This window comes from Chaetura pelagica, unplaced genomic scaffold (assembly GCF_000747805.2).
Source record: "Chaetura pelagica isolate M959 unplaced genomic scaffold, ChaPel_1.0 scaffold105, whole genome shotgun sequence".
Taxonomy (NCBI): Eukaryota; Metazoa; Chordata; class Aves; order Apodiformes; family Apodidae; genus Chaetura; species Chaetura pelagica.
Genome location: NW_009953393.1, coordinates 1,235,100 through 1,248,119, shown reverse-complemented (window position 1 = coordinate 1,248,119; position 13,020 = coordinate 1,235,100). Strand labels below are relative to the sequence as shown.

The 13,020-nt window shown below is 41.5% G+C and overlaps 1 protein-coding gene across 1 annotated transcript in view; it reads left to right on the top strand.

The window, feature by feature from the left end:
- Nucleotides 1-13,020, top strand: part of FREM2 (FRAS1 related extracellular matrix protein 2) — a 135,347-nt gene that overhangs the window by 8,912 nt on the left and 113,415 nt on the right. The window contains exons 2-3 of the mRNA XM_009998366.1: nucleotides 4-4,398; nucleotides 9,940-10,029. Coding sequence (XP_009996668.1) covers nucleotides 4-4,398; nucleotides 9,940-10,029 — 4,485 coding nt within the window. The remainder of the gene's footprint in view (nucleotides 1-3; nucleotides 4,399-9,939; nucleotides 10,030-13,020) is intronic.

The following is a 13,020-nucleotide window of genomic DNA, read 5'->3' as shown; positions in this document are numbered from 1 at the left end:
CAGCCGGCGGGTCCCCCAACCGTGACCTGGTGCTGCTGGTGGCAGAACTGCGGGAGGCGGCAGGTGGTGGGGCACTGCTGAAGCGTGAGTACTTCCAGGTGCTTGTTCGGATCCGGGCGGGCACTGAGAATGTGGCCCCCAAGCCCAGCTTCTTGGCCATGCTCATGATGGAGGTGGACCAGTTTGTCCTCACTGCCCTCACACCTGACATGCTTGCGGCTGAGGATGCTGAGTCGCCACCAGACCTGCTGCTCTTCAACATCACCTCACCCTTTGGCCCTGGCCAGGGACACATGGTCAGCACAGACGATAGGAGCTTGCCGGTCTCCTCCTTCAGCCAGCGTGACGTGAGGGAGCTACGCATCGCCTACCAGCCACCTACAGAGGACTCGGATCAGGAGAGGCTCTTTGAGCTTGAGCTGGAAGTGTTGGACCCTGAGGGTGCTGCCTCAGAGCCCTTTGCCTTTGTGATTGTGGTGAAGCCCATGAACACCCTGGCACCTGTGGTGACCCGCAACACTGGCCTTGTGCTCTACGAGGGGCAGTCACGGCCTCTCTCAGGACCTGGTCCTAGCCCCAACCTGGTGATCAGTGACGAGGATGACCTTGAGCAAGTGCGGGTGAGTGTGGTGGCGGGGCTGAGGCACGGCCACCTTACACTGCTGGAGGACACTCCAGCACCTGCCACCCCTCGTAAACACTTCACGGTGGCCGAGCTGGCAGCAGGGCAGGTGATTTACCAGCATGATGGCAGCGAGTCTCCACTCAGTGACAACCTGGTACTGCGTCTGGAAGATGGTGGCTCTCGCCACCATGTTGAGTTCCTTTTCCCCATCACCCTGGTGCCCACTGATGACCAGCCACCCCTACTCAATGCTAACACAGGGCTGGCCATGGCTGAGGGTGAAACGGTGCCCATCACCACCCATGCTCTTAGTGCCACAGACATTGACTCACAGGATGCCATTCTGCTTTTCACAGTGGAGTCTGGTCCCACTGCTGGGCAGCTCCTCCTCCGTCAAATACAGCCACCTCCTGGCTGGGAAGAGGAGGAAGAAGATGAGGGCTTTTCTTGGAGGAGGGTGCGAGGTTTAATGGGGAGCTCGGTAGTCTATGAAAAGCCAGTGAGAGAGTGGCTGCAGCAGGACATTGTGGAAGGGCGTCTCTATTACCACCACTTTGGGCCTCACAGCCCTGGCCCTGGTGTTGTGCTGGACCAATTTGTCTTTAGAGTTCAGGATGACAATGACCCACCCAACCGCTCTGGACCACAGACTTTTGTGATCCGGATACATCCTGTAGACAGATTAGCCCCAGAGCTGCATAGTAGCAGCAGCCTGCACTTAGTAGTTGCAGAACAGCAGGTGACCCCACTGCGCAGGAAACACTTGTGTTACACAGACCAGGATTCAGGGGACCGTGAGCTCCGCTACACAGTAACACAGCCCCCCACTGACACTGATCCTAACCACTCTCCTGATGTATATGGAGCCCGCCTTGGATCTCTCGTGCTGACTGAGGATCACTCTGTGGAAGTCACCCACTTCACCCAAGCCCAGATCAATCATCACAAGATTTCATACCGTCCCCCACAGGAAGAACTGGGAGTGGCTCCTCATTTGATTCAGTTTCAGTATCAAGTGCGGGATGCAGCTGGCAATGCAGCTGAAGGGACTTTCTCCATCTACCTACAGCCTGTGGATAATCAGCCTCCTGAAATCACTAATACTGGCTTCACTTTACCTGAGGGAGGCAGTCATGTCCTTAGTCCAGCAGAGCTGGATGCCAGTGACACAGACACTGAGCTTGCTCGTCTTAGGTTTATCCTAACCCAGGCTCCTCGGTATGGCCAGTTGCAGCTTTCTGGGTACAGTTTGATGCCAGGAGGTGTCTTTGGCCTGGAGGATATCAGACAAGGGAGGGTGGTTTATGTACACAGTGGAGCTGAGACCAACAGTGATTCCTGCAGGCTTGATGTGAGTGATGGGGTTCATTTTGTGCCCATTGCACTGAAAATGAGTGTGCACCCTGTTGATGATGAGGTTCCTACGCTGCGGTTGCCTCCGGGCACTCTTGGTTCCTACCTGGATGTGCTGGAGAATGGTGCTGCTGAAATCACTGCTAATGTCATTCAGGGCACAGATGAGGATACAGATGACTTAATGTTGACCTTCATTGTAGAGGATCCTCCTCAATATGGGAACATCCTGGTCCATGGGGTGCCTGCAGAGAGATTTTCCCAGAGAGATCTTCTGGATGGTTCTGTGGTATATGCTCACACTGGTGGTGAAATAGGCCTTCTGCCCAAAGAAGATACCTTCAACCTTACTTTGTCTGACCTGTCTGAGGAGTGGAGCGTCAGGGGCAATGTTGTACAAGGAGTTTCAGTCTTGGTTACAATTCTTCCTGTTGACAGTCAAGCGCCAGAAATTTTTGTGGGGGAGAGGTTCATGGTAATGGAAGGTGACAAACAGGTCATTACTCCTGCTCACCTGAGAGCTGAAGATGTGGATAGTCCTACTGATGATATACTCTGCACCATTATTGCTCAGCCCACATCTGGGTATGTAGAGAACATCTCTCCAGCCCCAGGATCTGAAAAATCCAGAGCAGGTATAGCTATAAGTGCATTTACCTTCAAAGACCTCCGTCAAAGGCATATTTTTTATGTCCAAAGCATACATAAGGGTGTAGAGCCTGTTGAAGACAGATTTGCTTTCCGCTGTTCTGATGGCATTAACTTTTCCCAAAGGCTCTTTTTCCCTATTGTCATTATGCCAATCAATGATGAAGAGCCTGAAATCTTTTTGCGAGAGTTTGTTGTGATGGAAGGCATGAGCCTGGTTATTGATACCCCTATTCTCAATGCAGCTGATGCTGACATCCCTGCTGATGAGTTAATGTTCACAATCACCAGGCTTCCCAGGCATGGCCACATTGTGAACCAGCTGGTCAATGGAACTGTCCTGGTAGAGAGTTTTCTTTTGGATCAGATAATGGAGAGCTCCAACATACTCTATGAACATGATGACTCTGAGACAAAGGAGGACAGTTTTGAGGTGAAACTCACAGATGGTAAACATGCTGTTAGGAAAACTGTATTCATCATGGTTATTCCTGTAGATGATGAGACACCCAGAATTGCCATCAATGATGGCTTGGAGATTGAAATAGGGGAAACTAGAACTATTAATAGCAGAATATTGAAGGCTACTGACCTAGATTCTGAAGACAAAACCTTGACATACATTATAAGATATGGGCCAGGACAAGGCCTGTTGCAGAGAGTAAAGCCTTCAGGTGGAGTTGAGAATATTACCCTGGGGATGAACTTCACCCAAGATGAAGTGGATAGAAACTTAATTCAGTATGTGCATTTTGGCCGAGGAGGAGTTCGTGATCTCATCAAGTTTGATGTGACAGATGGAATAAATCCTCTCATTGACCGCTACTTTTATGTAACAATAGGTAGCATTGATATTGTCTTCCCAGATGTAATCAGCAAAGGAGTTTCTTTGAAGGAAGGAGGGAAGGTAACTCTTACTACTGATTTGCTTAGCACCAGTGACCTGAATAGTCCCGATGAGAACTTAGTTTTCACTATTACAAGAGCACCTGTTCGGGGTCATCTTGAATGCACGGATCAGCCTGGTGTACCCATCTCCACTTTTACTCAACTCCTGCTGGCAGGCAATAAGATCTATTACATTCACACTTCAGAAGATGAGGTGAAAATGGACAGCTTTGAGTTTGAGGTGACTGATGGCTATAACCCTGTATTTCGTACTTTCAGAATTTCTATCAGTGATGTGGACAATAAGAAACCTGTTGTCACAATCCATAACCTGGTGGTGAGTGAAAATGAATACAAGCTGATAACCCCATTTGAACTGACTGCAGAAGACAGAGATACACCAGATGCATTGCTAAAGTTTGTCCTCACTCAAATACCAGTCCATGGACAGATTCTGTTCAATAACTCCAAAGCAGTCACCACCTTCACTAAACAAGATCTAAATGAAAATCTCATCAGTTACAAACATGATGGCACAGAATCAGTTGAGGATAGCTTCTCATTCACGGTTACAGATGGCACCCATACTGATTTCTACGTCTTCCCCAACACTGTGTTTGAAACAAGAAAACCTCAGACTGTGAAGATTCAAATAATGGCTGTGGACAACAGTGTACCTCAAATAGTAATAAATAAAGGTGCTCAGACGCTCCGTGTTCTGGCCACAGGTCACATTGGGTTTCTGATTACCAACAAGGTGCTCAAAGTGGAAGACAAGGATAGTTTACATGTAACTCTCAAGATCAGAATCACAGAGGGTCCACGCCATGGCTTCCTGATCCACCTGGGGAAAGGCAACCATAGCATCAGCCAGTTCACCCAAGGTATTACAATACTTCGTGCTTTGTTTTGATCGCTGTAAACGTTCTTGTTCTTGCTAAACTCTAATAACAATTGATGGGAGAATATTCCAACAGTGAGCTTATTTATAATGGCTTTATGAATTTTTAGTTCCATTATTATTTATTGCATCTGTGACAGCTTTAAACAGGAAAGGGGGTCTACTGGATAAACATTGAATAATGACCATCTGATTTTGGGGATCCTACAGTCCAAATAACTGATTTAGGCTTCGTATCAGTAATAAAAATTTTGATGACGATATTGGGCTGCATGTGGTTTCAGATCCTGAGAGGCTGAGTGCCTTCTTTAAACAATTTAGAAAATGCTATGGGAGTGGCCAACTAATGGTCATACCATAGCTAGGGTATCAGTTGCTGTACAGCCTGAGCACACTTAACTGTAAAAGCAACATCATTTCCCAAATATGAGGAAATAATACATTATGAGAGCATGTGTTGCCCTAATTATATAAATCTTAACCACAAAGTGTTTGTGGTAAATTAAAAGGTAGTGTAAATGTTTTAAAATTATGTCAGTGGTACTTACTTCTTACATGGAACTAAAACACTAGCTGGTATAAACACGACGAAAACCACATGTGCTGTATGTTCTGAAATAAAGCCTCAACACAAGGCTATGAAGTAACTTTAATTGAAAGGTGAGCATTAGCTATTCTCCAGAGAATTTTCCATGTTAGTTTGCAAGGGATTGCTAGCTGGTTAATTAAAATAGTGAATTTAGGTTCTTGAAGCCTTCTGCAGCTGTGGAATGAGCAAGACAGCACAACTGAATGGAGACTCAAAATTAAAAGGGCCAAGACAGGCTGGGCTGTGTAGGTGGCAAGGCTAGAGATGAGTGCCTGTAGTTGTCTGTGCTTCATTTCACAGGACCTGTACTGGCGTGTGTCGCATTTTACACTCCTGGTTGTTGTGGTGTTCTTGCCAGATGTACCAAATCTTGTAGACAGGCCTGATGAACTCTTGAATGGCTGGGGTGCCCTAAGTTTTGCAGGGTTACTGGGGGAAAAAAAAAAAAAAAAAAAGAGCCTGAGGAGGGTTGAAGACATTTCTAAGCTTTGGGAACCCTCACATCTCCTTAAATATGAGGTTTCAGTAGTGAACTGTGAGAGTATTTTTGTCAAAGAATTGGAGTGAGAAAATAAACAGATGATCACTTTTTTAGTGAGTTTTCTCTTATGTTGGAGAAAGTCCAATTACTGAATGGGTGTTCCCTAAAAGCAAATCACTGCATAGCACAGTGGCACCCCATGTTTTCAAAAGGGGCACACAGAATAGTTATATACTCCATTCTCTTTCATGCTATGTGGCCAGGTACATCTGTCAGATGACTAAAATGCAGTTGCTATGTGGCTTTTAGTTGGTGATCTGACCATGTTGCATGCTCATTGGTCTTCACACGGGCTTTCTTAGTATCCTGAGCTGCATGAGAAGCATGCAACCCTTAGGAAATAATGGTTTTAAGGCTAGTGAGGATCCCCAGACAATTATGTAAGTTCACAGTATTGGCACAAGCGCTCTAATATGTGTTGAGTCAAAGAGGGTTTTTTTAAGAAACATTTCTTCAAGAGTTTTCTTGTGTGGCGTCTGAAAGCAAGTATCTTCTGAGCATTTGTGTGGTATCTCTCTTCTCAGCTTCCTAAACACGTTTTATAATGGTTTCAATTTTATTAAGCATAAGAACGTCTTTTGAATGCAGGGCAAAGCACCTGAGGGAGAAGAGGTGTCTAGAAAGGTTGCATGAAAGACAGAAAGCACTAAACTCACACAGGAGTGATGTATCTGCTGAAGACAGGACAGGCAAAGAGAAATGGGTGGAAGTTACAGGATAACATAGGAATTCAAATCATGGGGGAAAGGGAACTGTCTTCTTTCCTTTTTCCTCAAATGATCTCTCGTCTGTAGCTGCTTTTGGTATGGCAGAGGTTTTAAGTGACAGGGAGACAGAAAATGTTGGCTGAACATAGAAGACAACAGTTTTGATAAATAATGTGAGATGCTGAGGTCTTATGTATGAGGTTTACGCACACCTTGTGTAGCCGCATACTCAAAACTTGTGTAGTCCACTGTTATCCCTAACTTTGTGGCCCTCTATCATTATTGTGCAAAGTACTGTCAAATTCAGAGTGCTGAATTTATGTATATTTAATGCTTATGGTATATTGAGACAAAGAGTTATCCAATGTTGAGGGCAGAAATAAGACCCTATTTTGTCATATTCTTGGTGTTCTTAATGTAAGTGTAGATTTTGCAACTAGCCATAAGTAATAGTTTTGACTTTGGGATGGGCCTGTATTGACTGTTAGACCAGCTGTTGCACACTTCCTTGTAATGATTTGATCTTCCTCCTTTTTAGGGTCCTATCCTGCCATATGCAGTAACCCCTTACAAGATGATGAATAGTTCCAGTTTCATTAACATGTGTGGGTCCTGATGAGGCTCGTAAAACATTGTTGCAGTCTTCCAGTTTATGTTTGAAGGGACATCTAGAGGTCATTTGGTCCAACCCCTACTCAAAACTGGGCCAACCTTGGAGGCAGATGAGGCAGTTCAGGGTCACAGGCAGATGAGTTTTAAAAACTGCTCAATCATTTGCAAAGTCCGTCCTAATACTCCGACACCTCACACTCGTGCTCCTTGGATTTGGGTCTGCGGTTGCATGAACAGACAGCCTGACCACTTTGAGTGAGGTAACATTGATGGAACAAAATCCATTGTGTGCAAGCAGCTTGAGCAGCCCTGTTTTTCAGACTGCTGTAACTGAAAGGGAGGGCACAGCAATTGTTTACCAAACATATTTCTGCCTTATGCTTGAGGTTGCTTTTCAGTATCTGCCCACAAAACTTTATCAAGTACTAGAAAGGAAATCATCCCAGCTTTCAGGCTAAGCTAAAAGCCAAAATGTAGTCAAAATGCAGTTGTGCAGAATATAGTATGTCCAAGAGATTTCTTGTGTATTTTGTTCAGGAACAATCAGTGTGGGGCTTTCTAATTAGTATACATCAAATACCTATGCCACTAGTATAGTAGGTAATCTTTTGCTCGTGAGGCTCATAGAGTTAATTGGGATTGCTCCAAGGGGGTATTAGAGTGTGGAAGAATTAACTTCTTCATAACAGGTCCCCAAATTCTGCAAATAGTTGGTGCTTTTTATTCTTTTTTACTTAATTGTTGAATTAATCTGAATGAGGGACAGAGCAAGAGGTGGGCGAATGACAGTAATGAAATAAAACATCCTTAAAATATATTAAGCAGTTCCAAAGTTTATTCAAGTACTATCTGTTACGTCATGTTACTCCTGAAAACAGCACTTCTAATTCATTGTTATACCTTTGTGCTTTATGTTTAGTAATATCTTGTAAAAGCAGAGAAAGCTTAAAGAAAAACACTTGGCACATGGTAACTTTTAGTGTAGTGCTGTCCTAGGACAAAAATACATGCAGAGTATTGTGTATACATAATTGTACTGCCCTTGTCTCTGCAAGTCAGGGCTGGAATTTGCTCATAACAGGTATTCATTAAGGTTAGATAATTTTTCAAAAGTGAAGAAAGTCCATTAAGGAATCACCAAGTCCTTCACAGTTAAAGAAATTTAGTTGTATGTATTAAGTAGGTAGCTAATATTTGGATAGTGTTTTGAATGTACAAAGTATGATGGACTGCTGAGCGCTCTTTTGGGAGTCACCAGCCCCACGTGGATACGTTTGTAAGGGCCTAGTCACATCCCACAGCTCTGCAGGTGTCCTGAGGAGCCAGGAAGAAAGGGAAGGAATAGTGGACACTAAGGATCTGCCTTGGCAATAATATAGCTTGGTTGATGTCTCAGTACTCCATTTAGCTTCCTGAGGCCAAAGATACCTCATGGTTACTCCAGCCAAAAGCACAGCACTTGCAAGCAATGATGTATTCAGCATTCACCCCAATAATGCTTTTTAGCTTCTTTTTCAAACAAGTATTTTCAGAGAAATGAATGAATTATGTTGTAAAGTGAATTTCTTAAAGAATATATATTAAGCTTCTGGGCTGTCTCATCTAAACGCTGTTCTTACTTAGAAAGGTTGAATCAGATGATCGTTGAGATCCCTTCCAGCATGGCATTCTGTGATTCTAATATATATAACCTTTAACCACCACATCAGTTTTGCAATTTCTTTGCAATTCTTTTGACAAAATTAAGATGTTTGGATGACAGGTAGCTTTTTTTGATGAGGTGGTTCTAGTTCTGCAAACACTGGCTCAAGTGCGTGTCTCTATATATGTTGGAACCATGGATTTTAATAAGGCTATCCACATGGGCAGAGCTGAGTATTTGTGTAAGTGTTTGCAGGATGAAAGATTTATTTGCTCCACGGTCAGGAAGAGGTATTTTTTTGCATCCTCTTTACAGCCCCATGAGTTTTTGATCTTTAACTTTCAAACATTTGTGGAAGAGATTCTTCAGTGACTTATATTTGCTGATAATTTTCTTGTTTGCCTTAGGAGATGGAACTGAGGATTTTGAGGACCTCTAACACAAGTTATGCACTCACATGGGAGGAGAACTTGGCTGGTACTTGAGCTCCACTTAATTTCTAACACTTTTTCTTAGAAAAAGTATCAGACGTAGATTTTTAACCAACAGCAGTCTTTCAAAGAAAGTTAGAAAAATTAGTTTTTTATGTGTTACATGTTTCTCATCACTGCTCAAGGAAGCCAGAAAACACAGTATTAATAAATATTCATTTAACTTTTACATCTTCTAATTATTGCAATTAATGATTCAAAATTGTGCATTGAATTTTTTCTTACTGAAGTCTTGTCTCTCTAATGGCATTTATTTGGCTTCTTAAAACAATCAAACACTGTAAGTGTTTGAGCACTAATATGACAGTTCGTATAGAAAACATGCTGATAGGAAGGTCTGGTGGGGATGGTACTTTTATGGGGCGCTAAGGAGATTGGGATCTCTCTACTGTAGAACATGTAGAGGTGTCGTAGCCTAGAGTTAGACCACATGCCAAAAGTAATCTATTTCTAGTGGTGGGGCGGAGGAGTCCTGTGGACTAATTTGTCTTGCCTCTGGAATGGAGGGTAGGACTTAACATAGAAAATATCATGGGTGTTGCTCCTGTTTCAACCACAGATTTACTGTAACTTCCACAATACTTCTCAGAATGAATGACAGAATCAATATCTTAGTGGAGATACACCTCAGTTTAAGATAATGCACCACTAAAAATAAGAAATAGTTCTGACTGTCAAGCCCATGTTTTTGCATTTCCTTTCAGTTCTCTTTTGTAAATACATCTTAAGAGAAAAAGGGCAATGAGGAGGGGAAAGTAAAAGGAGGGAGAGGTATCTGTCAAACTTCGGTGCTGTTAATACTGAAATTCCTGAGCTTTGCTGGAGAACCTTGACCTGCCTCTGTTGAAGCTAAACTATTTCATACATGTCAAGTTTTTCTTTAAAAAGAGTTTCCTACATCCAGCCTTTATAATAAAATGTATTTTTCCTGACTCTTTCCAGCTGATATTGATGATATGAAGATATGCTACATTTTACGAGGGGGTGACAATGCCACCAGTGACATTTTTCATTTCATGGTTGAAGATGGTGGTGAGTACTCATCTGTGCTTTTGTTCTTGAAAAAAAAGTAGTTTAAGAATACTTGGGAGTTTAAAAACATTGAATTTAATTGAGGGAAGTCCATGTTACCTCCTGGAATATGATTTTTTATGACTTTCGTATATTAAAGACTATTTCTGGTGATTACAAAGAGTGGTAACAATAAAATGGTGATTGCATCTAATGAAAAAAATGCTCAACCTACTCTAGCAAGAAACTTAAATTCTCAAAGTTTACGCTTAGCTTTCTGTTGTTTTACCTTTTAATTCCCTGTCCAGGCTCTTGACACATGAATTCTTTTAAGCCTTTTTTGTCTTGAGAAACTTTCTAAATTTTGATTTATAGTTATAGTTGCCTACCTCTTTAAAGTTTCCAGCTATGAGACTACTCAGATGGATGCACTGTCTCTGATGTATGTGTTGAGTTCAAGTTCTGATTCTACCTACTTAATATAACAGAGTACTCAATGACTTGTCAAAGGTTTTTGTCAGGTGACTGATGTGAGTTCTCCTGACTAATGTTACTTTGTAAGATTGTGGAAGATGCAAAAGGAAATACTAAAACCAAATTGAGAATACTGGCATATATGCATTCAGGAAAAAAAGTGTAGCTTTTTTGTTTTAAAAAAACAGGAACTGTTTAAGGGTAAACAAAACACGTTAACAGGCCTTTTTTTTCATCTAAAATCTGAATTTAATGTGGATATTCCTAAATGTATATACTCCTGTGTGGTAACAGGTACCTAGATTATGTTACTTTAATGCTTTTTTTAATATGTGGTATATAGCTCTGTGAATAATTGGCAATAGATTTTATTAGTTGATTTAATAATATACTTAGAAAAAAATGCTTCAAGTTAGCATTTTTTCAGCTCATGTGTACTCAGCTTGTTTTACTTCTTCACAAGAAGCTCAGCCAATTAGCAGTATTAAGATCGGTGAACAGGGATTTGTCCTGTCTGTCCCATATTGAACGGTTTTATCATCATCTACTGTTTCTGGGAGTGGGATATTCAAGCATAGTCTCATATTCATTGTGCTGGACAAACACACAACAGACAGTACCTTTAGAGACTTTTGAAAGTGTCTTTGCAAATCTTTGTTATATCAGAGAACGAATAGTGAAATAAGAGTTTGTAAAACTTGACTTATTTTCCTTGAATGTTTTCTTTTAACTGAGATACAGGTTAGAGAAATTTAAAGTGAAATAAAAATAATGGAGCACAGTGCTATATTTTCTTATCAATAACATCATATTCTTATGACAGGTGTCACCACATGCTGACATTGTTAATGTTTTTCAAGTTGTTCTTCTGGTAGGTGAATAAATACTCAGTCTTGAGATATTTCAAGGTTTCATGTGATGGGAGTAATTAAAGCTGAATAAAGTTTGCTCTCAGAGAACCGGTTAACATCAGTTCTTAAAACTGAGTTGCTCTTTGAGAACCCAACGACTGTGAGACTTCTCACCATGCTATTTGAACACTTTCTAGTGCCAAATGTGTAGTTAAAGCAAATCACACTTAATATATTCTGACTCTATACCAAGATTTTTTCTTTCATTGGAAAGCTAAACTGCCACATCTACTTCTACTTGGCAGAGCTGTAACAGCCTGTCAATTGTAACAGCATGCTATTTTTCATAATACAAAGAATCATGATAACAAGGTACTTGCTGATTTTTTGGAGCCTTTAGAAATGTGACAGCATTATAATCTTGCAAGCTACTTAGCTAGATGATAAGGTGGATTTTGCTTTCCTCAGGCTATTTGTTGACACAGTGAAAAATGAACTGTGTTGCATTATTTCTGATTTTCTGCTTGACTGAAGATGGAGAAACTGCATTTAAAAGGGATTAAGTTCTGATCAAAACAGTAATATTTATTTGTCTAAAATAACTCAAATTTATTAGCAGCATGTTTAGAATCTGTAATGAGTGAAAAATCCAGCAATTTAATCTAGCTAAATTTCCACCCTCTTCAGAAAGACATCAAAGCCACTGTTTTGCAGCTCAGGTGTATTTTGGCAGACTTTCAGTGGTACCAACATTATTTTTTTAGTGTTTTTGATTTTAAGCCAGATCATTCTAGATGACTAAACACAAGATCTGGGTAAAAGATGCAGCACAGACTACCAACATCTGCAACAGACTTCTGTCTCCTACAGTGTATGAGAAATTTTGCAGCAGTAACAAGTTGATGGTGCCTACCACACAGTGCCTAATGCTATATATTAAATAAGCTTAAGCTGAATTCTGCTACAGTACATAAGTGTTGAAATTAGGAGTGGTTTCAAAATTTGTTTCAGTGATTAAATATTTGTTGATATTATTCAGCTAATGTTATTTTGAATAAGTAAAAAAAAGCAAACCCAAATATATCTTCCAGTTTTCTTATGCCTCAGCAAGGGGAAATAACACCACCAGTCTCCTCTTCAAGTAATGTGAATTAGAAAGTTGATTTTGCCTCTTACATCTAGTATTGCCTGTAAAATACCCTTCTATGTGTCTTGGAATCATAGAATCATAGAATCTTAGGGGCTGGAAGGGACCTCGAAAGATCATCTAGTCCAACCCCCCTGCCAGAGCATATTTGTTCATGGTCTAGGAACTGGAAATAGGAAAAGAAAAGCATGATTTTCTCTAGCTCCATCTTTGATGGTTGATCAGTCCCGCTCATTATGCCATGACTTAAGAGAACAAATGCAGAAGATTGTTTGTTGGACTCTTCAATGACAAATGTCTGATTAGGGCCCAAGTCTGTTATCTCAGGAAATTGCATGGATACCAAGCACAAACAGTCATCAAAGTGCTCCACTGTGGATTTTGTTGTGAATCTGGAATTTTGTTTATCCTCTTGTGGCTGTAGATGGTGTGGCTACTATCTTTGGTAAGTCAGGACACCAGCAGGGCCAGGGGAGAAGTGCCAAGACAGCACTCTGCCAGCTCTTGGCCCCTTGCCTGCTTGCTTTCTCACAGCAGGAA